General features: G+C 46.5%; 1 protein-coding gene across 4 annotated transcripts in view; it reads right to left on the minus strand.

Annotated features, from left to right (window-relative positions):
* Positions 1-10,004: 10,004 nt before the first annotated feature.
* NSG2 (neuronal vesicle trafficking associated 2) overlaps positions 10,005-27,033 on the minus strand; it is a 73,589-nt gene continuing 56,560 nt past the window's right edge. For 2 of the 4 annotated variants that reach the window (XM_086362158.1, XM_086362159.1), the window contains 2 exons: positions 15,062-15,172; positions 10,005-11,824 (listed from right to left, as the gene is read on the minus strand). In XM_086362158.1, the coding sequence (XP_086218284.1) occupies positions 11,633-11,824; positions 15,062-15,172 (303 nt within the window). In that variant the 3' untranslated portion in view covers positions 10,005-11,632. The remainder of the gene's footprint in view (positions 11,825-15,061; positions 15,173-27,033) is intronic. The other 2 variants (XM_086362161.1, XM_086362160.1) reach the window with 1 other exon arrangement.

Genomic DNA, 27,033 nt, shown 5'->3' on the forward strand with positions numbered 1-27,033 from the left:
TGATTGGTCAAAAGAAAATAATAGAATTCATTTAATAGAAAAAAAATGTAATCACTCTTTAAAATCTAGATGCAATTAGAATTAGCTTGGCATTTTTTGAAAAATAAAAATGCCCAGGTATTGTTTTTTCCCCTCCAAAGCTCCAGATATGATTCTAATGAGGAGTCATGTTTCAAAATAAATGGACTACCTGATTAGCTTTTACTTTTATCTAGTTTGTTTCACTTTTTCTATTTCATATTCAGTGCTCCCATTTCATTTAGTTTATGGTTTCCAATTTCTCCATTGGTTTTTTGTTGTTGTTGTTATTGTTATTAATCAAGTATAGTAGAAAATCTTTATACACAAAGTGTGTATAATATATATTTTAGAAAACATGAATTTTTGCTTGGCTAAAAAATTTATGACATTTTGGTTCCACTTGTTTTACTTCATATGAAAAGAATGCTAGATTTCTAATTTATATTCACTCAAAACCTTAATATAGTTTTATTTATTCTGGCATCTAGTATTACTGCTAAAAGTCTAAAAAGCTTATAATTTTAGTAATTAAAAAAAATTTGAATGAGGCTTGAAACTTCTAATCCAACTCTGAGACTATGAAGAAATACTATGTTGTAAAAAAAAAAAAAAAACAACAGGAAATTAACATGCAATACAGTATTATTAACTCAAGTAAAAATTTTACTGAAATTTCACAAAATTTTATACTAGTGTCAATTATCTGTTTTCGTAACTTATTCAAGATTCCATATTGTATTAAGCTGCACTGAGCAGCTTCAACTGCCTACAACAAATTCTGGTGAATTCTCTTTTCATATTTATTCTATTACAAGCATTTTCTATTTCCTTGTTATGGCTTCTTAGATACATCCATCATTTAAAAGTAGACATTTAATTTCCAAATATATGGGTTTTTTTAAGTATCTTTGATATTAATTTCTCGTTTAAATGATTTATTCTCTGCAACTTCTCTCTGTGTTTTTTCAGTCCTTTAACTTTATTGAGGCTTTCAATGCTTAAGTCAAAGATCTTTCTTGGTAAATGTCACACTGCACTTGAAAATTTGTGGGCTATTTTCAAATATCTTTTGATATGGATTTCTGACATAATTCCACAGTGATAAGAGAACAGACTCTGTATCATTTCAATACTTTTAGACTGAGATTTTTGCACCTTGTTTTATGCCCCTGGATATGTTCAAGTGTCTCCTGGTCTATAGTCTATGGGAACCTGAGTAGAATTTGTATCCTATACTGGAAATTGTATAAATCTTAATTATGTTGAACTGGTTCCTAGTGCTTTTCAGGTCTATTATATCCTTCTACTTTTCTGTCTATTCATTCTACTAATTTTTGAGAGTTTGACACTCAAATTAAAACTAAAAATCTTAATTTATCTACTTAAAAATTGTAATATATAGTTGAACTGTATGTAATTTTGTTCTGTATTTTCCAAGTTCTGTATTTCCACATGTAAATGTGTTATCATATTTTTATAATTTAAAAAATAAAAAAGAAAGAAGAAAAATAGAATATGACACAAATAAAAAACAGAAATGGGGATCACCCAGAAAGACTTTTGTTCCCCAGAGCCCCCGAGTTCTGCTTATTTTCAGTAACAACTACACAGTGACTCTTGTTACATGCAGTTCAGGGAAAGAGCACAGCTCTGAGGTCTGTATTAGTCGGCCAGGACAACAGACTGAGTGGCTTAAAACAACAGAAATATGCAGTCCTCGTGGTTCTGAAGGTTGGAAGTCCGAGATCAAGGATGGGTTGACGGGGTCTGGGCCGCAGGGGAGAACCTGCCCCTTCCCCGCTCTGCATCCTGGACACGTGCAGGCAGTCTCTGTGTCTCAGTTTCTAGCTGCATGGCTCCCATCCTCTGCCTTCACAAGGTGCTCACCTCATGCGTGTGTTTCTGTGTCTGAACTCCTCCTTTTTGGACACTATTCACATGGGATTAGGGGCCACCTTGCTTGAACTTGGTTATCTTGCTAATGACCCTTTTCCCAAATAAGATCACAATCTGAGATGCTAGGGGCTCTCGCATATAATACATCATTTTTTTTGGTGGGGACACATTTCAATCCACAGTAGAGTCAACCAGACATGGGTAAGTTTTCTGCAGCGGGACCCTGTGCTCTAGGGTCTTAAGAGGATACACTTGTGTGTTTTACTGCAATTTAATGTAAAGCACTGTTCTTTTCCTACTGCCAGAGTACCTTAGAATTCCCCAAACACCTGGATTCTTTCTCAAATGAACTTTCTAGCCATGCTGTGCAGTAGCAATCAGCAGCACAACTTCAAAATTGAGGAAAGTGAGGCTCAGAGAGGTGAAGTGACCTGCCCAGAGCTGGTGGGCAGAGAGCAATGAGACTGGGATTCAAATCCAGGTCTGTTTGACTCCCAGCCCAGGACTCTGGATGCCACAATGAAAGCTCCTTCATTTTCCCTTTCAAGAGCTCACTGGTCTGACTTGTGTTGTTTTTTCTTTGTTAATTAGTGGGAAAATTTGCATGGAGGGGAATAAATTGCTGGCATAGAGAAATACATCCTCCTAATCAAGTGTGTTTGTTTAAAGCTGCGGGGAAAAGAGCTGGCCTGTGGAGATGAGGTGGATGCTGAAATCGTGCAGGAGGGCAGGACCAGAGGCCTCCAAACCAGATGGCGGATGGCTGCAAGGAGGATGGAGGGTGGCAAGGGCGGGCACAAACAGAGTCCCGGCCAGGGTGCTGAGGCTGGGCACCCGCACAGCAGGGAGCATGCAAACCCAGCACTGACCCTTCTGAGCCTGTTTCTTCACCTATGAAATGAAAGAAGACGAAGAATACCGACCACATATTCTACTGAATGTATAATAAGATTACAAAGTAAGGAATGCAATAGAGGAATAGTCAAGGAGCTCTGAACGCCCAGAGAAGGGGCTCATTCAGCCACAGCAAGTCTGTACCACGAGGCTGATGAGACTGACCCGAAAACAGGAAGAGATGAAGATGATGAGAAGGGCAGAGAGGGTATGTACCTCCCTCCATAAGTGCAGGGGGCAAGGTCTCTCTTTTCTCCCAAAACTCAGTGAACGCCTACCTTGAGCCCTCATCCTGTTGGGCCAGCAGGAGCTGGTGCCTCAGCCCTGTGAGAAGTCTGGTCCTGTGACCTGAGGCGTCTCTTGGAGACGCAATGTGCCTGTTTCGGCCACCTGTTCAGTCTACTCCGGAGCCGCAGATGGACCCCGACAGTCTCCTGGGTGACTGACCACTCTCCCAGACATGCAGTTCCCCTTCCTCTCCTGGGCCTTGGCGCCCTTGCGGGAGGGGCCCCCTGGTGAGCAGTGTGCAGGCCCCTCCTCCATCTGAGATCCCCAACCTCTCTGCTCCATCCCCTGCTGCCTTCAGGAAGAGAATCTTTCCTGGAATGAGACAGATTTTCTGTATATTTCTTCAAGACACTTGATGTGTACCTAGGAACGGTCTCCCCTCCGTGGTATGGATTTTGGAAACAAGTGCAAGAAGGTCAGGAAAGTGCTTTCTGTTTTCCTCGCTGCCTCATCTTTCTCCCACGAAAGGAGCACAAAGCCAATTATCAATCTCAGTCGGGCGTGGTGAGGAGGATGGAGGAAGGCGAAAAAGTGAAACAGTCTCCATCATAGTGCCCCAGCTCACAGGGCATATGAGACAGTGTGTGTGCTGTGAAGCACCAGTTCAGTGAAACGGAGAGTGCATGGTGGGGGCGGGGGCATGGTCCATGGAAGACATGAGGGGGTGGGAGCAGCCGGGGGTCAGACTGTGATGGGCTTTTGATGTCAAGGTCAGGGACCTACACTCAGATTCTGGCAAAGGAAGGGGCCGACTCGAGCCACTTTGAAAATGGAATGGTCAGAACTTAGCAGCCAATCCAATGTTCATTGATGTAAAGGGGAACATCAAAAGCGGCACCTGGGTCTAGAAAGCAGAGCAGCAGGTGGAGTCATCACCCCACTTAAAGGACATGGGACATAAAGCATCTTTGGGGGAAATATGATGAAGGCTCTAAAGGACATTTTGACCTTGAAGTGTCTGCAAGGATATTCAGTTATCAAGGACCAGAAAGAAAGAATATACATGGAGTGAGTCTCAATAGAGAGATCTGGACTAGAAACAGACATTTAAAAGTTATTGGCATAGAGCTGATTTTTTTCACCCATCCATTCAGCCATCCATCCAGGATACCACCGACAAGTAATTTGATGACAAAAATAGATTGTAGTCATTCTGTGACACAGGGATGCGCAGAACTAGTGTGTGTGGGAAGGTAGGGACAGTTGTGGAGAATCCTATCCAGTTTGGGGAGATCACAGAACAATCGGCACCTGAACTGAGCCCTGAGGTGTGGACTGGAAAGAGCTTGATGGATGAGAGGGCTTGGGGCCTGGGGGGCTTCTTTAAGAGAGCTCATCTGAGGACAGACCTGGAGTCACAAGCCTGACCCCAAAGGAGTGCCTGGCCTTTGTCACAACCAGTCCTAAATACGGCGTGGTACCCAAATAGAAAATAGATTTCCTGTGTGTACTGGTCATGGTAATTCTTTTTACTGTAACAAATAGACCCCCAAATCTTGGAAGTTCTCTTTCATTCATATAAGAGCCCAGTGTAGGCAGACGGCTGTCCACCTGGGGACTCAGGGATCCGGGCTCCTCCCACCTTGCATCTCCATCATCCCCCCAGGAGTCCTCAGCTTCACCACATCACAGAGCAGGGAGGAGAGGGAAGGAAGAGAGATTAGAGAAGCTGCGTCACCTGCCTGCAAGTACCATCCTAGAAGGAACACACATCACTTCCACCTTCCACTCACGTTCGAATGCTGAAAACTAGTCTAATCAGGCTTGGAAATGAGGGGCTGGGAAAGAGAGTCCCTTACCAATCGAGGCCATCCTGGTGACAACTCCAGGCTATGGAAGGAAGTCACGGGGTTTTCAGTAGAACCAGTGATCCCTGTCACTCTCAGCTTCAAAATGAGAGAGAGGGGGACGTGGGGAACTGTTGTAAGGAAAGATAATATGGCTGCGGCAGGGCTCAGTAAGAAAGTTGATGTGACAGAGTCATTGTCTGCTGCGGGTGCAGATAAGAACAGTTATGGTGTGTGGCCAGTTACTTCCAACCCCAGCATCATAGCTCTTCCTCAAATTTGCCCTTTAGTGCAGTTGCATGGATTCATGTTGGGGTCCCAGGTAGAGTGTGAAGGAGGTAAAGGCGCTGTCAGTAGAAGAACGAGTCCTTTGGTTAAACTCTGGAGGGCACAGGAAGCGCAAGCCATCCTAGGTGGGCCCCGAGAGCAGAGTGAAGTGCAAAGGGAAGAGGACGACTTCTTTCCTCACACCACCAGAGCCTGGGGAACCGTCAACTGCACGGCCCTAGCACATCAGTGGCCTCGTCCATCAGTTTTAAAAGCTGGGGACATCCATGGAGCTCAGTGGAGAACAGAGTCAGTAGGTTCACACCTGTTCTCCAGCACATGTGAGAGTCCCCCTGGGCTGGGCAGAGTGGTCTTCACAAGGGGGCAGAAGGTCCCATAAGCAGTTGGGAGCAAGTGTCTATGACATTTAAGGTGCTATTGTGTTTTTTTTTTTTTTAACTTTACAATGTTGTACTGGTTTTGCCATATATTGAAATGAATCCGTCACAGGTAGGGGTGCTGTTGTTATTAAAACCTTGTCACTACTCTGAATGCAGGTGGTGAGACCTGAGAAACTCAGCTTAAATATAACACAATACACTGTGCTAAGTCGCTTCATTCATGTCCGACTCTGTGCGACCCCATGGACTGTAGCCCGCCAGGCTCCTCTGTCCATGGAGTTCTCCAGGCAAGAATGCTGGAGTGGGCTGCCATTTCCTGCTCCAACACAATACACTGATTCCATCCAAAATGTTAGCCTAACAAAGTAAGTGGCTTTATATACGTCTTTTGGAGAAGGAAATGGCAACCCACTCCAGTATTCTTGCCTGGAGAACTCCATGGACAGAGGAGCCTGGCGGTATACCATCCATGGGGTCACACAGAGTCGGACATGACTGAGCAGCTAACACATATACATCTTTACAATGAAACACAAAGCAAGATGATATATCCTAAAATACCAAGTTAATTACTCAAAACATCTCTCTAGTGATGTCAGAAATTCTAAATGTCAAAAAAAGTCACATATCTGAAACGACTTTGTATGTATATAAGAGATGAAAGAGTGAGTAAATATGTTGTAAATAATAGAGTCATCTTTCTCACTATCAGAGAAAGAAGCTACAATCAATCAAAGAGAGGATGGTACAATACACCCTTTGGTTTTGCATTGAAATCAGAGGTATCAAAATAAATGTATATTTGATTTTGATAGAGATAGAGAGATAGATAGATGATAGATAATAGAAGGTAGATAGATAGAGATATGGGGAGAGAGAGAGAGCTGTCTGTGCATACATGGACTGCTATACATCCATCATATCCCAACTGTCCATGAAGAGGACAGTGAGAAGCAAGGAGACTTCTCTAGCAAATGAGGGTGGGTGGGAGGTAACTGACTTTTGCTATGGACACTTCACAGCCACTGCCTTGTTTTAAGCCACAGCAACCCTATGAGGGGGAGGGGTTGTTGATAAGTAATTCCAATTTACAAGTGAGGAACCTGAGTCTGAGAGAGACTTACTCAAGATACAGCAGCCACAATTTGTTGAGTGCCTGCTATAGGTAGAACTTTACATATTTCATTGCATTTTTTGCAAAATGAGGCAGATAAAAATTATTATCCCCATTTTAGAGATGGGAAGTTGTAGCTTAGAGAGAGAAGAAGGGAACCAACCAATGCCACAGAGCCAAGAGGAGCAGAATTTGAATGCCATGCTCCTTCTGAGCTCCTCTGAGCTGTCTTGCCCTCTGCCGCACACCCCACCCCACACCGGACCCAAACCCAGCACAGCACTCACAAGGGCCCTCAAACTGAAGCATAAATTACAGCACCAGTCCACACCTCCAGACACCACTCCCTTGAAGGAGACAGAGAGGCAGAGAAAAGACAAGGACAGATCCAGATGAGAAGGGGCAGGTGTCCGAGAGGGGTGTGGCCATCTCTCCAGGCAACTTGGACTCGTGATCTCTGGGGCTCGGTTCTCTGAAACACATCATTTCTGACAAAAGAGCAGAGTCAGATGAACACCCCGCCGTGCCAGACTGCTTCTCATGGCCTTGATGTTGCCATGGAAACCAACCCTTTTCCCTCAGTGGTTCAGGCGTGTTGTTTTTCTAAAGAGACTGTGTTGTGTGCTTGTTGAGTTAGGGACTGAGGATTTCTTTCTCTTCCTCCACAAGAGACCCCCTGGGATTAGAGCACATTGTAGGGGTGGAGATGGGGGAATAAAGTGATTGACAGCAGTTCCCACAAGTGGTCTTTCAATTTGCCAGAAAAATGTACCTTTCCCTCATATCTTCAGACCTGATTGATGGCTGGGATTACCCCAGGCGCCATCCCTGCCTCTCCCCGAAGTGCAGCAACTGTATCATCATTTCTCTCCCTCCCGTCCCCCATCCTGAACCACGAGCCCCAGGGCAGTGGCAGCAGCTTCCTGTGCCTGTTTAACCTTGGGGTCTGGCACTGGTAGCGGGGAGAACTCCCAGCCAGGGGCTGTCTCCCCTTAGCACCTTGGCAACGCAGTTCCCAGAGCCTGGGGGGATGACTCTGGGGTGTCTTCTCTGCACCTTCTGATTTCTCCCTGTCAAAATGCAATGGATCAAGGCTGAGGTCGAAGTCGAGCTCCTCCAAGAGCCCCACTGCCACGCTCTCCCTCCTGAGAATGTCCGCCCCAGTTCCCCTTCCTGTGCCCATGTGGAATGTGTGTCTGCCCTTCCCACAGACTGTGAGTGTCTTGAGAGGGCTCCCCACTGCTAGTGAGCAGATTCAAAAGTGCAGAAGCCACAAACAGAGCTTGTTCTATGAACCAAAGAGCTATCTTTACCATTTTCTGGCTTAACCCTTTGTCAGCCAGCAGAGCCCTGCAAGATCCCATTCTCCAAAACCCAGAGGAGCTTCCCCCAACCAAACCCCACTTGATTAAACTCTCCTAGAACTAATCTCCCACTCCTTGGGTATTTGTGGGAGGACTTAAGCATCCTCCTTTTTTTTTTTTTTTTTTTTCTGATGAGGAAATTCTGACTCTGCCAGGAATTGCACATAGCCCCAGGGCCTCTCTTCAAACCAGAAATTTCTGCCATGTCTCCAGTCCCTGACATGTGCCCTTCCTTCAGTCACACACTCACAGAGCCTGCTCATTCCAGAGAAAAGACAGCTTTGGTTTATTTTTTTGAGGCAATGGAGTGGCAAATCCATTTATGACAGAATGTTTGAACATGTGTTCATTAAGTCTTTAGCTGACTCTGTGTAATTGAGAAAAATAGTGGGTGTTTACACACTGGCCGTATGGATGAGGCTGCCTCTGCAAGAGGGAGGCCAGCAAAACAGCCCTGCCTGCCCAGATCCCTGGGCCCTGAAACCGCAGTCTAAAGGCTTTGTGGGTGCAGGCGGGGTTGTCTAAGGCCCGCTCGTGCTCAGCAGCCTGTGCAGCCCCGGAGGGCAGGGCTCAGGTGGCCCCTCCTCCTTCCCGCCAGCCACGCGTGCACGGCCACCACCCCGGTGCAGCACCGAGCCTGGAGCCTCAGCCTGCAGCTCTGTCCCCAGTTAATCCTGCCCTCTCCCCCAGTGGCCTGCATCTGAGTCTGAGAGGAGTTGTGAACACACACTAGACACTCCCAAGCAAAGTGCAGAGATGAGCTGGTAGAATGGCACCATTGTTGAGACACTGGTATTCAACGTGTGGGTTGGAATTGGCTGCCTCCTAACGGCAGGCCTCCTTTGTAGATGATGCACTGCTCTGAGCTTCTATTCCTTCATCTCAAAGTGGGGGTGATGATCATATGAAGACAGTGATGTTGAGGATGGGGGTACCCAACTCATGAGACTGGAGGAAGAGTTACAGGAACCAGGACGCCCAGAGCACTTAACACTTGGCCTGGAGCAGTAGTTTAGTGTCAGTCGCTCAGTCGTGTCCCACTCTGTGACCCACTGGACTGTAGCCCGCCAGGCTCCTCTGTCCAAGGATTCTCCAGGCAAGAATGGAGTGGGTTGCCACATCCTTCTCCAAGGGATCTTCCCGACCCAGGGACTGAACCCAGGTATCGAACCCATTTCTCCTGCATCGCAGGCAGATTCTTTACCATTTTAACTGCGGGGAAGCTCTAATGGTATGTGGCATGTAGCAAGGGGCTGTTAAATGTTTACTATCCTTAACACTCACTGCTGATGCTGATTCGGGTAAAGGATAAGCTAGTTCACTTTTATAAATGTGACTTGACTTTCTGAGGCATGTACCTTGACAGTGTTGCTCTGGGTCTTATAAAAGCAGTCGAAGGGGATAAAGTAGTCACACACACACCTGAGTTTGAATCTCAGCTCATCTGCTAGAGTCCCAGGCATCTCTCCATCCTCCTGAGCCTCAGTGTCTTAATCTGTCAAATGGGTACCAATAATTTCTACCTGCCTAGGTTATAATAAGCTTTAAGTGGGCTCATTATGAAAAGGGTCCACTCATCATCCATCAGCTTCCTCCTCAAACTGTTGGCAAATGGCCAGATGGCACTCTCAGACTCTTCTCATGCCAATGTCTATTTCCACATCTGACTCTACCTTCAGACTTCAGGGGGTGAATACGTGTCATGTGGGGCTGGGTGCCCCATACCCAGCACAGCCTGGCCCTCTGCAGGTGCTCATCAGATGCTCACAGGATGAAGGATGTTGTGCTGCAAGACAACAGCCAGCTGCATCTGTTGGTCCTTGCCTCTGACCTCAGCATCATCACTGGCGGAGGATCGAGGTCCCCCCACCTCAGTTCCACCCCCAGCCTAACAGGACACCGTGCCCGCTGCATCTTTCCCACCAGGTTCACTGAGCAGAAGATGAAGAAAAACGCAAAGGAAGGTCAAGACTCTCAGACACATCTATCTTTATTTGTTTCCTGTCAGAAAAGTTCAAGAATTACACCAAAAAATACTTCAGCCTCTGCTACCTACTGACAAAAATACACCACAAAATTATAAAGCGCTCAGCAGTTTCGCTAGGGACAATTTGTTATTCCCCTTTAGATGACAAATGAATTTACAGGTGACTCGAGGTGACTGGAGGGTGGGGGCGGGGAGAGGAAAAGTCAAATGATAGCTTTTAGCAGAATAGTTTGAGCTATGCTAGTCTCGTTACCCAGCTGTTGTGCAGGATGATTTCAGCATCATAGCAAGCCACTAAAAAAATGCCCTTTAAACGGCCTGTTCAAGCTTCATGGGAAAACAGAATCACATCTCAAATAGCCAACTCTCCCAGCCAGTTCTGGCCCTGCTGGGCCCAGAGCCAACACCACACAGAGGGGTCTCCCCAAAACATTAGTGGGAGAGCTGTGTGGGACTGCCTGATGTGGGTGCAAGGCAATGGGTAGCCTGGGCAATGCCAGCTGTCGCCTCCTGATCAGAAGCTTCTAGAAGCAGATGGGAAAGTTTGGACTATGCCCCTGTCAACACAGTGAAGTGTGCACAAGACGGCCATGGTTCTCAGTTTCCCTTAGACAAAACAACTTAGCATTGCTGAGACCCAGTCAAAAGCCTCCCTGGCTGTCACCTGGTCACGACCCTTCCTGTTCTTCCTGGTCATTACCACTTTGGGAAACAACAAACCAACAAAAATGTTAAACTTGGGTGCTGTGCTTACAGCTCGGTCAAATGCCAACTGCCTGTCCATCCTCTGCCTTCTTCATCCTGCAGTCCCTCCTTCCTCCTCTTTCTACCCCTGCCATCTCCTAGACGTGGGCAGCACCCAGGTGTAGGGCTAGAAACTCAAGAGAAAGGCAAAGAAAGCCTGCCTGCTGTTGAGTGTTCACTTCTATCCTCCGCATCTCCAAACCATGCAGCCCAAGCCCCGCTCTGATGCCCATACAGACAAGTTTATCCTCACTCTGCAAAACACACATGGTTGAGGCTTCTCTCTTTGGGTTGTGCACGTCCCAGCCTTACAAATGCCAAACTCAGTCTTCTTTCTAACTTGACAGTTCCTAACTTTCAGTGTTCCTCCTCTGCAGACCAGAGGCCAAGCGAGCAGACTGCCTGCCTCACTCGCATTCTGCACCTTCCAAAGCCTACCCTGAAGCAACCATCTCCCCCAGTCTGAGCAGCCCGGAACGTCTGTGCTCTTCAACACCCTTCAACACACGCCAGATGCAGCCAGTCTACGACTTCTATGTTCGTTTTCTTTCTCTCCTTTCCTGTTTTTAAATTTTCCTAACAAATAATAAGCAGTGGCTTTGAAAATATCTTACATGGGAACAGTCAACACGAAACATGCCTTTGTACATGGGCCTGACTCAGGGACGAATCAACGATACCAAAGGACAAAAAGAAATACTGATTCAGACAACTCCAGCGCACGAGATTTTCGGTGAGCTCCCCCCACCCACCCCGGCCCCACCCCCGCCCCCTTTTCCCAGGAGTACAGTGTTGTCTTGTAACTGGAGCTCGGCTTAGCCAGCGGGGTTCTCCTCCCCACTCCCCATGCTGGCTGGCGGGGGCGGCCTCTAGTGGCCCTGGGTCTTGGGCGGCTTGGGCTCGTGGATGACGGCAGCCGCCGACAGCCACGGCCCGATGGCCCGAGCGGTGCTCTGCTTGGCCACGCTGTAGTGGCTGATGACTGTGTAGAAGCGGCTTCTGGAGCTGGGGTCCTGGGATGAGTAGTAAGCATCCAGGGAGGCCGGGATACAGCGCTTGTGCTGGGGAAGAGAGAGACAGTCAGGAAGAGCTCAGCAAACGCTTCCCACCTGCCCTGCAACGAGGCCATCCCATCTGGGGACCCCGGCCATCCCCGGCTCACAGCCAGCCGGCAGGGGATGGCATCTGGCCCGGGCCTGGTACTCGTCAGACCTTCCTTCATGTCATCACCATCACCATCATCAAAGCTGCCACCTACAAGAAGACAGAAGAAACTAACCTGATGTTAGAATCGTTTCCAGAGGCGGAGAAGGGGTGAGAGAAATGGGTCAAGGAAATCAAAAGGTACGAGCTTCCAGTTATAAAATGAGTATGTCCTGGGGGTGTAACATACAGCATAGGGACACAGTTAATAATACTGTAGTGGATATTTTAAAGTTGCTAGGAGAGTAGGTCTTAAAAAGTCTTTATTGCAAGAAAAAAATTTGTGACTATGCAGAGTGATGGATGTTGACTTACAGTGGTGATTATTCTGCAGTATTTACAAAATTTAATCACTATGTTGAACTCTTGAAACTAATACAATGTTATATGTCAATTAAACCTCAATAAAAGGAGAAGAAATAAAGGAAGGGAAGGAGGGAGAGAGAAAGAAAGGAAGGAAGAAGAAGGAGGGAAGGAGGGAGGAAATTGATGCCAATACTAATTCAAGGTCAACACCCTCTGCTTACTAACTGCAGGGTCGCAGTGGACACTGTTGATAGGTCTTTGCCTGGCTGATTCACCCATCCCCTAACTGCTTCGCTGGACCACTGCCTGTAGCCAGTTGCTGCCCATTTCTTTTCTTTGATTGGCTATTTATTACTGTGTCTTCTTATATCAAAGCCTTGGTTCCTAACAACATATAATTATATATTTGCATTATCCTACAATATCAATCAAATGGTCCCCAAATAACAGCAATATGATGAGTAACAGACTACTGAACGGACTATATCATTTCTCTGCAGCTCTCTGTGTCAGAATATATTCCACTGAGGGCATAGAGTCAATATAGTGTATTAAACAGTCATTTGGAGCAATTACTTTCTTGGCAAGTTTAGTCCTCAACTTTATATACAGCTGGATTTTAACTTGGTTTTAATTTTAGGAAAAAATTTTTTTTAATTTAGTTTTTACAAACATGTCAAACATTGACAGGCACCCAGGACAAATGCTTATCAAGACAAAGGCAGAGAAGCCTTGCTTCTCATCGTTCCTTCTGTTCCCTCCCTGCCCACCTGACTCAATGTATTTCTGTTATTGTTGTTGTTTTAATTTATCCTTCCAGAATTTCTTTCTGAAAATATAAGCAAACATCATTCACACTCCCTTTTCTCACTCAAAACCAGCACCTTCTGTTCTTCACTCTTATCCCAGAGGGTGTTCTCTCTCCGCGCCTGGAGACCCCCTCACTCACTGTCACAGGTTGTTCGGGGTTTCATATGCAGACACACCCTAGTTTATTCCACTGTCTCCTACTGACATCCCAACACTGATAGTGGTTGCTAGTCTTTCCGAACCCCAGCTTCTAACGTCCAAGGAGGTCATCTTAGGAAGTCATGTGGCAGAACCAAAAGACATGTGTTTTTAAGGCAGAACAGTCCCCGTTTGATTCCCTCACTTTGGAACGTAACAGCAGTGATGTCTTAGAAAACTCTAAAGACAGAATGCTCTTAATCTCCATTTCCTCAGATGCAAAATGGGGGCAATGAAACCTCCTTTTCAGAATGGGTGGACAGCTCAACTGAGATACTACTTATGAAAATAGCCTAGGAAGGAAGGTGACATCTAATTGGTACTCAGTAAGTGGTAACTTATCAACATTCATTTCAACTCTGAACTAGATTCTAGCTTTATTACCTCTAATAGTTATTGCCAGCCCATTCTCTAGCAGGCCCTTTGCTGTCTTGATTTTACTTAAATTCTTTCCAAGATCCCATGGGCAGACATCATTGGTGCCCACTGCAGGCGAGACACCCGAGGCTCAGAGGGGTGGGGGAGGGCTGGAGGTCATGCAGCCAGTTCTGTCTTTCAAGGGAAGGCATGCAATCAGAGTGGGGAGGAGGCGGCCCAGCTGCAAGATGGGGAGGCCACCTCAGAAGTTCTGTTCCCTGTCTTCACATCTCTGCAGGGACAAGGAATCAGCCATTAAACCAGGATCACCCCAAGGTGCAGTGTTCTGGAGATGGAACGAGGAGCTCTCCCCCACTTCTGACTCGTAGTCCAAAGCCAGCCTGCCTCCCTTCCCCACACTCTGGAGGGCACCCTCCATTGCCTACTGGCGCCCAAGTGCTTCCTGGAAGCCTGAAAACTCCCTGCCACACGTAGGACTTTTTTATTGTGATTTTATAATTTCACATCAAAATGTATTGTAAATATACAGTATTTTAGAGAGTGAAAATAATTTTAGATTGCCACCATGGATTGTGCTTTGGTGTTACTTCTATATTTCTTTGCACTTTTTTTTAAAAACATATTTCAATTCCTTTATTGAATGCATAAAGTTTTCTTTTTTCTTGAGGTATACTTGATTTATAATACTTTAAAAGTTTCAGGTGTATAACAACAGGAGTCACAATTTCTAAAGGTTATACTCCATTCATAGTAGTTATAAAATATTGTCTCTACTCCCTGTGCTGTACAATGTATCATTATAGCTTATTATTTCATATACAGTAGTTCAAACGTCTTAATCCTCTACCTCTACCTTGCCTTTCTCCACTTCCCTCTCCACACTGGTAACTGAAGTTTGTTCTCTATGTCTGTGAGTCTGTTTCTTTTATGTCGTATTTACTAGGCTGTTGTATTTCTTAGATTCCACATATAAGTGATATCATACAGTATCTGTATTTCTCTGTCTGACTTATTTCACTTAGTATAATGCCCTTCAAGTTCATCCATGCTGCTGTAAGTGGCACATTTTCATTCTTCTTTATGGTTGAGTAGTATTCCATTGTGTGTATAACAGGTATAAAACGTGTGTATACACATCACACGCATGTGACATCTTTATTCATTCAGCATTGATGGACACTTAGGTTGCTTTTATGTCTTGATATAAATAGTGCACTGTTATCAACATTGGAGTGCATATATCTTCAAATTAGTGTTTCCATTTTCTTCAGACACATATTACATTTTAAACAATTTGCAGAGAGGTGACCATACCCAGAATTTCAATGCCAATGAAAAGAGGTTGACCCTCTAACTGAAGTTGATGGTCACCGGGAGCCACTCCCCTGCCAGAAGCCCCTTACCTTGTAGACAAATCCCTCTGGGCAGCTGTGGTCGTAAGTGAAGGCTTTGTAAACCACCAGGAACACGATGCAGGCGAGGAAAGCTAGGGCCAGGCTGACGAGGATGGTGACCTGGAGAAACACAGGACAGAAGGCTCCAGCCTCAGCTTGCCTGCTTTCTGTCCACACATGGAGCCTTCAAAACCTGGAGCTGGTAGGAGGCCTGGTATGTTAGAAAAGGTAGGGGGTGACCAGGGACCCCAAGAACCAGCTCAGTCTCAGCTCCGTCACCAACCTGCAATCTTTGAGCCTTGGTGTCCGTCTTCCAATATTCTTGGAGGCTCCGTCTTGGCCCCATGTGTGAGGTCCAAGCCCCTCCCCATGTACTTTCCCTGTTGATTTTGTATAGGGGTTGATCATCAAGCGATCACTTCTAGCAGTTCTGCCTTTGATCACCACCTCCCTGCCACTACTGAGTTCCAGTCTCAGATATCAAAGCTTGTTCTACCTCCACTTGGATGCCCAATACTCACCTGAATTGCATTCTCAAACCCCTGCTCCCCTCCCATCCAGCTCCACCCAACTTTCCCCATCTCAGAAAATGTCAACGCTACCTTTGCAGTCACTCTGGCCAAAGAATTTGAAGTTCTCTCTGACTCTCTCTTCCTCACGCTCTACATCCCAGCCACCAGCAGAAGCTATCATTTCTGCCTCCCAACACACGCCTCATGGAATCGCTTCTTACGCTCTCAGGCAGCTCCACCGGGGCCAGAGCCATCATCACCCCTCACCCGCGGGACTGCAACTGCCTTCTAACTAGTGGCCTCCTCGGCCCCCACGTGCGTTCACACAGTAACCTGAGAACCCCACTCAAAATCCAAGTCAAGGCACATCCCCTTTCTGCTCAGAAGCATCTAATGGTCTCCACAATTGCTCACAATGAAAGCCCAGCTCTTGATCATTATCAACAAGCTTTAAAAAAATACACCACCAAACAAACTGAAGGCACCGTCAGGCTTTACTAGAAAGGATGGAGTGGCTGATTCCAGAGGCACCTTCAGGTCTGCACTGGCCCCATGTCGCCACCTGTGGACAAAGTGGGGGGGCCACCGCCCCGATGCTGCGCTCTGGGTGCTATACACAGAGCCGGCACCTGTGGACAAAGTGGGGGGGCGACCGCCCCGATGCTGGGCTCTGGGCATTATACACAGAATTTTTTTCTACATTACTTTCAAAGCTGGTAGCCTTTTGAGTCAGTTGACCTAGAAATATGGCAGAATTCCTGTCATAGAGAGAAGGCTTATTTTGATTTGGAAGAAAAATAAAATCATCTTGGGGTGGCAGGTGTGGGGAGGTCCCTATCCCATCTCCTTCCCACCTCAGGCCATGGTTTATAAGGACAAGAGGAGATGGGATTCTGCATTGCTCCCAAAGGAGTTGTATGTTAGCAGCCATAAATCCTGAAAGGAAGGAATCTGAAGTGGAAAAGAGGAAGATGGATGTGGGATGCAGTCATCTGAATCCTATGGGCAGACACTGTCCATGAAATTCCTCTGCATGTGGGTATGAAGTTTCAGGTTAGTGGACTATTGTGATATAAGAAACATATCTATTTGGTCTTGTTCCCAGTTCCTGGCACGGAGTTAAAACCCATATAATTTCCTACGTGATAAGAGTAGGGTAGCAGCATCTTTTGTTCTAATATTTAGTTTTTGTGCCCAGTTCCTGAAATAATTCCAATTCATAGAAGTGAAAGGAGCAACTTTTATTATTCATAACAACCCCTTTCAACTATACCTGAGTTAACACTATGTTATGTTATGAGGTGACTTTTGGAAGGCTCCTAAGGCTGGGGAAGGAACCACTGACAGGAGGCTTGTAACTTAACTGCCTCCCTCACCTCAGAGGCAAGAAAGAGGGGCTGGAGATCAAAGTAACCACCTTAATAAATCATGAAGGCTCCAGAACCCTAACTGAAGGGCTCAAAAACCTTCCAGTCTGGTGAACAAGAACACATCATGCCTCTGAGGGGGGTGCACCCCAAACTCCACTGGGACAGGAACTCCTTGCTCAGGAGCCTTCCAGCCCTTGCTCCATGTATCTCCTGGGCTGGCTGTTCATGCGTATCATTTAATATCCCTCACAATAAATCAGTAACAGTAAGTAAAGTGCTCTCCTGGGGTCTGTGAACCATTCTAGCAAATCATTGAGCCTGAGGAGGAAGTGGTGGAGAGGCCCAGTTTATAGCCTGAGATTTGCGAGTGGCATCTGAGTGGATGCAGGCTTGTGGGACTGAGCCACTGACCTGTGGGGTATGTGCTAATGTAGGGCAGTTAATGTCAGAGTTGAGTGAAGTTGTAGGGAATTCAGTCAGCCTCCACCAAGAATTGGAGAATCGCATGGTGTGGGAAAAACCACACATTTGGTGTCAGAATCAAGGGTACAGAGAAAAAGTATTTTTCCCTTTTATATGGTGACAGGTGAAAATCATTTCTAATGACTGTCCACACGATGTGCTGTCCGCTCTCTCCACTGACATCCCAAGCTCTCTGCTGCAGCCTGTTGCTCACTCATCAGCCTCCTGGCCAGGACCGGGGTACAGTGGGCAGACTGGAGTCCCCCAGCAAGTTGTGGAAAGAGAGAGAGATCAGAGGCCAGAACATGGAGCAAGAGGTGCCTCAAAGACGCATATCCCCCTTGCTATGCTAAGCTGCTTCAGTCGTGTCCGACTCTGTGCAACCCCATAGACGGCAGCCCACCAGGGTCCTCCGTCCACAGGATTCTCCAGGCAAGAATACTGGAGTGGGTTGCCATTTCCTTCTGCAGATTCCCAATAACCAGTGCATAAAAGGTAATTAAATGGATACCATAATTCACCATCGGCCAGACCAAAAAATTAAAGGAAAAAGTTTTAATCTTATATCTGATTAAAGATCAGTTCAGTTCAGTTCAATCGCTCAGTCGTGTCCGACTCTTTGCGACCCCATGAATTGCAGCACGCCAGGCCTCCCTGTCCATCACCAACTCCCGGAGTCCACCCAAACCAATGTGCATCGAGTTAGTGATGCCATCCAGCAATCTCATCCTCTGTCATCCCCTTCTCCTCCTGCCCCCATCCCTCCCAGCATCAGGGTCTTTTCCAATGAGTCAACTCTTCTCATGAGGTGGCCAAAGTGTTGGAGTTTCAGCTTCAGCATCGGTCCTTCCAATGAAAACCCAGGACTGGTCTCCTTTAGGACGGACTGGTTGGATTTCCTTGCAGTCCAAGGGACTCTCAAGAGTCTTCTCCAACACCACAGTTCAAAAGCATCAATTCTTCAGCGCTCAGCTTTTTTCACAGTCCAACTCTCTCATCCACACATGACTACTGGAAAAACCAAAGCTTTGACTAGACGGACCTTTGTTGGCAAAGTAATGTCTGCGCTCTTGAATATGCTATCTAGGTTGGTCATAACTTTCTTCCAAGGACTAGGCCTCTTTTAATTTCGTGGCTGCAATCACCATCTGTAGTGATTCTGGAGCCCCAAAAAATAAAGTCAGCCACTCTTTCCACTGTTTCCCCATCTATTTCCCATGAGTGATAGGACCGGATGCCATGATCTTCGTTTTCCGAATGTTGAGCTTTAAGCCAACTTTTTCACTCTCCTCTTGCACTTTCATCAGGAGGCTCTTTAGCTCCACTTCACTTTGTGCCATAAGGGTGGTGTCATCTGCATAGCTGAGGTTATGGATATTTCTCCCGGCAATCTTGATTCCAGGTTGTGCTTCTTCCAGCCCACTGTTTCTCATGATGTACTCTGCATAGAAGTTAAATAAGCAGGCTGACAGTATAGAGCCTTGACGTACTCCTTTTCCTATTTGGAACCAGTCTGTTGTTCCATGTCCAGTTCTAACTGTTACTTCCTGACCTGCATATAGGTTTCTCAAGAGGCAGGTCAGGTGGTCTGGTATTCCCATCTCTTTCAGAATTTTCCACAGTTTATTGTGATCCACACAGTCAAAGGCTTTGCATAGTCAGTGAAGCAGAAATAAGATGTTTTTCTGGAACTCTTGATTTTTCTATGATCGAGCTGATGTTGGCAATTTGATGTCTGATTCCTCTGCCTTTTCTAAAACCAGCTTGAACATCTGGAAGTTCATGGTTCACGTATTGCTGAAGCCTGGCTTGGAGAATTTTGAGCATTACTTTACTAGCATGTGAGATGAGTGCAACTGTGTGGTAGTTTGAGCATTTTTTGGCATTGCCTTTCTTTGGGATTGGAATGAAAACTGACATTTTCCAATCCTGTGGCTGCTGCTGAGTTTTCCACATTTGCTGGCATATCGAGTGCAGCACTTTCACAGCATCATCTTTCAGGATTTGAAATAGCTCAACTGGAATTTCATCACCTCCACCAGCTTTGTTCCTAGTGATGCTTTCTAAGGCCCATCTGACTTCACATTCCAGGATGTCTGGCTCTAGGTGAGCGATAACACCATCGTGATTATCTGGGTTGTGAAGCTCTTTTTTGTACAGGTCTTCTGTGTATTCTTGCCACCTCTTCTTAATATCTTCGCTTCTGTTAGGTCCATACCACTTCTGTCCTTTATCAAGCCCATCTTTGCATGAAATGTTCCCTTGGTATCTCTAATTTTCTTGAAGAGATCTCTAGTCTTTACCATTCTGGTGTTTTCTTCTATTTCTTTGCAGTGATCGCTGAGGAAGGCTTTCTTCTCTCTCCTTGCTATTCTTTGGAACTTTGCATTCAGATGCTTATATCTTTCCTTTACTCCTTTGCTTTTCACTTCTCTTCCTTTCACAGCTATTTATAAGGCCTCCTTAGACAGCCATTTTGCTTTTTAGCATTTCATTTTCCTGGGATGGTCTTGATCCCTGTCTCCTGTACAATGTCATGAATCTCCGTCCATAGTTCTTCAGGCACTCTGTCTATTATATCTAGTCCCTTAAATCTATTTCTCACTTTCACTGGATAATCATAAGGGATTTGATTTAGGTCATACCTGAATCGTCTAGTGATAGTCCCTACTTTCTTCAATTTAAGTCTGAATTTGGCAATAAGGAGTTCATGATCTGAGCCACAGTCAGCTCCTGGTCTTGTTTTTGTTGACTGTATAGAGCTTCTCTATCTTTGGCTGCAAAGAATATAATCAATCTGATTTCGGTGTTGACCATTTGGTGATGTCCATGTGTAGAGTCTTCTCTTGTATTATTGGAAGAGGGTGTTTGCTATGACCAGTGTGTTCTCTTGGCAAAACTCTATTAGCCTTTGCCCTGCTTCATTCCATATTCCAAGGACAAATTTGCCTGTTACTCCAAGTGTTTCTTGACTTCCTACTTTTGTATTCCAGTCCCCTATAATGAAAAGGACATCTTTTTTGGGTGTTAGTTCTAAAAAGTCTTGTGGGTCTTCATAGAACCGTTCAACTTCAGCTTCTTCAGCATTACTAGTTGGGGCATAGGGTTGGATCACCTTGATATTGAATGGTTTGCATTGGAAATGAACAGAGATCATTCTGTCATTTTTGAGATTGAGATATCCCCCTTAGGTCCCTCAAAGATAGTATTTGACTCGCACAGAGTCAGACACGACTGAAGCGACTTAGCAGCAGCAGTAGCAGTACAGGGACAGGAGCACCCAAGACCACTGCCCAACGCTGAGGACCTAGGAATACTCAGTGAGCAGACGTTTGGAATAAAGAATTTTAAATGCTCAGTCTTCCCAGTAACCAACAGGTAGAAATAGCCTGAATGTCTATCAACCGATAAATGGATAAACAAACTGTGGTCCATCTGTACAACAGAATATTATTCAGCTATAAAAAGGAACGAAGTTCTCATACAAGTGTGGGTGGGCTTTGAAAACATGCTAAATGAAAGGCCACATACTTTATGGTTCCAATTATATAAAATATCCAGATAAATAACTCCATAGAGACAGAGTGCAGACTGCTGGTTGCCAGGGGGCATGGGAGATGACTGCTAACGGGGACAGCGTCTCCTTTTGGGGTACTAAAGCATTTTAGAACTAGATGGAGGTGATGTTGCCCAACGCTGTGAATGTACTCAGTGCCACTGGAGTTTTTACTCTAATGCTCTTAACTTTACGTCATGTGAATTTTACCTCAGCTTTTTGCTTTCTTTGGCTGCTCCGGGTCTTACTTGCAGCACATGGGATCTTCAGTCTTTGTCGTGGCATGTGGGGTCTTGTTTCCTGACCAGGAATCAAACTCAGGCACCCTGTACTGGGAGTGTGGAATCTTAGCCACTGAGCCACCAGGGAATTTGTCCTACCTCAACTTTAAAATACATGCCCCGAGCTCTGGCTGATTCTGTCAAAGGGACCTTAAGCTCCTGCAAGCACCCCATCACCTGAACTCCCCCAAGAATGGGACAGACATGCTCAGAGGCAACTCCACGGATGTGCAGACCTTGAACTTGCAAAGAAAAAGTCGAGAGCTTTTGCCCACCCTGCCACCACCACCAGCCTGATGCAGGGTCTGGGAGAACACGTGGACAGCCCCCCATCCTAATGGCCACATGCAGCTCCAGCCTCTGCCTGAGCAGAGAGCTGGGCCTCTCTGTGACTCAGGAGCAGGGCAAGACTCCAGCTCAGGCGTCTCCGGCGGGTCTGGTCCCGGCAGCCCGGTGAAGCTGCTGGGACCTGGAGCAGGGCCCTGCAGGCTGGCTGTGGGACAGGTTCCCTTACAGTGGGTTTCTTTTTGTGTTTGGGTTGGTGGGGGGGTGCTCTTTCATTCCTAACAGCCCTGAGCTAGCAGCCCCCCCCCCCCAGTAGGGGCAGTGTCTGATTCACCACAGCACTCAGGCTTGACTGGCAGAGCACAGCACATGTTTCTGGAAAAGGAAAAGAGAGGGAGGGAAAAATGGAGAGAGGGAGGATCCTAAAGAATTCAGGGCTGATGCCTGGACGGCCACCAACCAGTGCGTTCTGATTTATCAGGTCAGGGACAGTGGGCCCAAGACGCTCTCCAGGTGACTTTAGTGTACAACCAGACACGAGAACCACTACTCCAGGATGACTAGGTCTGAGGCTTCTGGAGCTTAGAATCACCTGGGTAGTGCTTTAAACAATCCTGATCTTCCGGCTCCATCCAGCCCAACTACATCAGAGTCCCATGGTGTTTGCCATGTGCAGGCAAGTGTCGAGAAGAGTCGGCACAGAGAGAGATGGAGGCGTGTATGTGCGACCACAGGAGTCAAGGGTCTGATGCTGACTGGGACGCCAGGAGCACAGCCCACCCCGGGGATTCTACCAAGCAAGGCTAACTTCCGCCATGCATTCCACAGCCCATAATGAGGGGGATGGGAGGCCGTTTTAGGCAAAGATAAGTCTGCCTCCCCACACTGAACCTTGGTAACTTCTGAAACAACTCGAGGTCAGTCATCCCTTAGGGGCCTGTGGAGGTCAGAGAGGTCAGGGCTGTGAGCTGGGCACCAGTCTTCGCTCAAGGCCTCACAGGCCACAGGGCGAGGGAGAGGTGGGCCCGAGGACACAGGCACTTGGAACACAAGGGTGGCACCATGGTGGGGTGCAGCCCGGGGGGCGGCTGGACCTAACCAACCTGGGGGTGGGGGATCAAGGAAAGCCTCCTGGGGGAGGCGACTCCGGGAATGACTTCAGGGAAGAATGCCAGGACAGGGGAGGAAGAAGGGTCTGAGCAGAAGAAGCCACATCTGCCATAGAGCAGACTGGAGCTGTTCTAGAAACATCATATGGCTTGTCATGGCTGGTCCAGAGGATGCAGTGAGGGAGAGATGGGCCTGGGGCAGTGGGCGGGTAGGAGAGAATAGGTAAAGAAGGACCAGGCTAAAACTTAGGCTTTAGCTCCAGGCTGACAGAGAGCCCCTTAAGGTTTTAAGCAGGAAAGTGACAGGATCAGAAAGATGGTAAAGGAGGGAAGTGAACACAGAGGCATATATAATTTGGGAGGGGCAAGGCTGGAGGCAGGGAGGCTGGTGGGAAGGCTGATGTACCAGGGCATGACCTAAATGCTGAGACCAGACCTGGGGTTGTGAGGGTGGAAGGGGTCGCCAGCTTGAAGAGGCCTGGGAGGTGAGGAGAGTGATGTGAAGAGGAAGGAGGAGGGGGCTGACTCTGCGGAGGACGTTTGAGCTGCGTCTGGATTCTTATCCTTAATGACCGAGTCAGTGTTGGCTACTGTGTGGGGGGATGGGAACACCACTGAGGTTTCTGACTGTTGTCGGGCTGAGATTTTTCCTGAAGGCGGGTCTCCATAGAGCACCCTGCAGGCAGCTACAACTTTCCCTTTCAGAGGGATTAACCTCACGGAAGGGGGAGGTCCCAGTGCCTCCTCTCGGCAGCAAAGCTCCCGATGCGGGGGTGGGGGGACTGTGGGAGCGAGAGGACCTGGGAGAGAACCACCTCCCCACCCCCACCCCACGGCTTCCCCACAGAGAGCCTCTGAACATGAAAGCCGGCCATACTTCAGCGTCTATTGGCTCAGTTTATATAACTTCGTTGCTTGCAGATGGTGGAAAGCCCTTGGCTTTACCTCCCGAATGCAACAGCCCAGGATTAGAAATAAACAAGTTCCTGGCGCTGGATTTGAGAGTTTCCTTGAGATGTGATCCTCCCTGCTCCCCATCTCCCTGCTCATCCATTCATTCCCTCAGCACATGGGGAGTGCAGAGAAGAGGGTCAGATGCTGAATAAGCAATCACCTGATAAAAAATGACAAAACCAGACCTGAGCAGGATCTGGACAGCGAACAGGAGAGGAGCCTGGATACGGTGGGCAGGGGCGGGAGGGGGAGCCCCACACAAGAAGACCCTGGGCCACAGCCGCCTCAACTGAGGCTCCGCCTCAAAGCCTAAACAGAAGAGGAGCTCAGAGCTTGGGAGGAACAGCTGCCTGAGGTGGGGAGAGAGCACTGAGGGGAGTCCAGGGCTATGGAGACCACGGTCACCTCCTCCGACCCAGCAGAGGAGCTTCCTCCCGCTTCCATCCGGTGCTTTCCTGGACAGGCCCCGCTCAGCCGGGGCCCCCCTGCCAGCCTCTAGCCTCCTTCTGCTGGAAGTGCCTCGGGCAGCCCCCAATCTCATCCTTTTCGCCTGTGCCCAGCACCATGACTCCATGAGGGGACCGGCATTTCCTGAAGAGAAATGCTGAACTGAATTAAGACCTGAAGTGCACACACACACACACACTCACACATACACACATGCACACCCTTCTCCCCAGACACACACCCAAAGATATGCAACCTGCCACAAAGCACACTGTATTCCCGTAGGATGCAATGGAGCCTGAAACAACTGTTCTTCTCCGGTCACTAGTCTCAACTCCTTCCACCACACACACACAGGCTCAAACTAAAGAACCTTAACCTTGGAAAGAATCAAGGTGTGGGGTAGCTTCAACTAAGACCTGCCCAAGATTCTTCTCCAACTTTTAAGCATAGGTTAAGGAGAGAACCACTTCAGTATTCTTGCCTTGAGAACCCCATGAACAGTATGAAAAAGCAAAAAGAGAGAACAGTGAGGGTTGAACTCCCCAGGTCAGTAGGTGCCCAATATGCTACTGCAGATCAGTGGAGAAATAACTCCAGAAAGAATGAAGAGAAGGAGCCAAAGCAAAAACAACACCCAGTTGTGGATGTGACTGGTGATGGAAGCAAGGTCCAATGCTATAAAGAGCAATATTGCATAGGAATCTGGAATGTTACATCCATGAATCAAGGCAAATTGGAAGTGGTCAAGAGGAGATGGCAAGAGTGAACATTGACATTCCAGGAATCAGCAAACTAAGATGGACTAGAATGGGTAAATTTAACTGAATTTAACTCATCTGAATTTAACTCAGATGACCATTATATCTACTATTGTGGGCAGGAATCCATTAGAAGAAATGGAGTAACCATCATAGTCAACAAAAGAGTCTGAAATGCAGTACTTGGATGCAATCTCAAAAACGAAAGAATGATCTCTGTTCGTTTCCAAGGCACACCATTCAATATCATGGTAATCCAAGTCTATGCCCTGACCAGTAATGCTGAAGAAGCTGAAGTTGAATGGTGCTATGAAGACCTACAAGACCTTCTAGAACTAACACCCAAAAAAGATGTCCTATTCAGGTCCCTAGGGGACTGGAATGCAAAAGTAGGAAGTCAAGAAACACCTGGAGTTGTGGCAAATTTGGCCTTGGAGTACAGAATGAAGCAGGGCAAAGGCTAATAGAGTTTTGCCAAGAGAACGCACTGGTCATAGCAAACACCCTCTTCCAACAACACAAGAGAAAACTTTACACATGGACATCACCAGATGGTCAACCCTGAAATCAGATTGATTATATTCTTTGCAGCCAAAGATGGAGAAGGTCTACACAGTCAACAAAAACAAGAAGCTGACTGTGGCTCAGATCATGAACTCCTTAGAAAAAAATTAGACTTAAATTGAAGAAAGTAGGGAAAACCACTACACCATTCAGTTATGACCTAAATTAAATCCCTTACAATTATACAGTGGGAGTGAGAAATAGATTTAAGTGACTAGATATAATAGACAGAGTGCCTGAAGAACTATGGACGGAGATTCATGACATTGTACAGGAGACAGGGATCAAGACCATCGCCAGGAAAATGAAATGCTAAAAAGCAAAATGGCTGTCTAAGGAGGCCTTATAAATAGCTGTGAAAGGAAGAGAAGTGAAAAGCAAAGGAGTAAAGGAAAGATATAAGCATCTGAATGCAAAGTTCCAAAGAATAGCAAGGAGAGAGAAGAAAGCCTTCCTCAGTGATCAGTGCAAAGAAAAAGAGGAAAACAATAAAATGCGAAAGACTAGAGATCTATTCAAGAAAATTAGAGATACCAAAGTAACATTTCATGCAAAGATGGTCTCAATAAAGGACAGAAATGGTATGGACCTAACAGAAGCAGAAGATATTAAGAAGAGGTAGCAAGAATACACAGAAGTATATAAAAAAGATCTTCATGACCCAGATAATCACAATGGTAGGATCACTGACCTAGAGCCAGACATCCTGGAATGTGAAGTCAAGTGGGCCTTAGGAAGCATCACTATGAACAAAGCTAGTGGAGGTGATGGAATTCCAGTTGAGCTGTTTCAAATCCTGACAGATGATGTTGTGAAAGTGCTGCACTCAATATGCCAGCAAATGTGGAAAACTCAGTAGTGGCCACAGGACTGGAAAAGATCAGTTTTCATTCCAATCCCAGGAAAAGGCAATGCCAGGGAATGCTCAAACTACTGCACAATTGCACTCATCTCACACACTAGTAAAGGATGCTCAAAATTCTCCAACCCAGGCTTCAACAATACTTGAACCATGAATATCCAGATGTTCAAACTGGTTTTAGAAAAGGCAGAGGAACAAGAGATCAAATTGCCAATATCTGTTGGATCATTGAATAAGCAAGAGAGTTCCAGAAAAACATCTGTTTCTGCTTTATTGACTATGCCAAAGCCTTTGACTGTGTGGATCACAATAAACTGTGGAAAATTCTGAAAGAGATGGGAATACCAGACCACCTGACCTGCCTCTTGAGAAATTTGTATGCAAGTCAGGAAGCAACAGTTAGAACTGGACATGAAACAACAGACTGGTTCCAAATAGGAAAAGGAATACGTCAAGGCTGTATATTGTCACCCTGCTTATTTAACTTGTATGCAGAGTTCATCATGAGAAACACTGGGCTGAATGAAGCACAAGCTGGACTCAAGACTGCTGGGAGAAATATCCATAACCTCAGATATGCAGATGACACCACACTTATGGCAGGAAGTGAAGAAGAACTTTTATCAAGAAGCCTCTTGATGAAAGTGCAAGAGGAGAGTGAAAAAGGTGGCTTAAAGCTCAACATTCAGAAAACGAAGATCATGGCATCTGGTCCCATCACTTCATGGGAAATAGATGGGGAAACAATGGAAACACTGTCAGACTTTATGTTTTTGGGCTCCAAAATCACTGCAGATGGTGACTGCAGCCATGAAATT

This window comes from Bos grunniens, chromosome 20, assembly GCF_055505025.1.
Source record: "Bos grunniens cultivar Pamir isolate PY7600 chromosome 20, Bosgru_T2T1.0, whole genome shotgun sequence".
Lineage (NCBI taxonomy): Eukaryota > Metazoa > Chordata > Mammalia > Artiodactyla > Bovidae > Bos > Bos grunniens.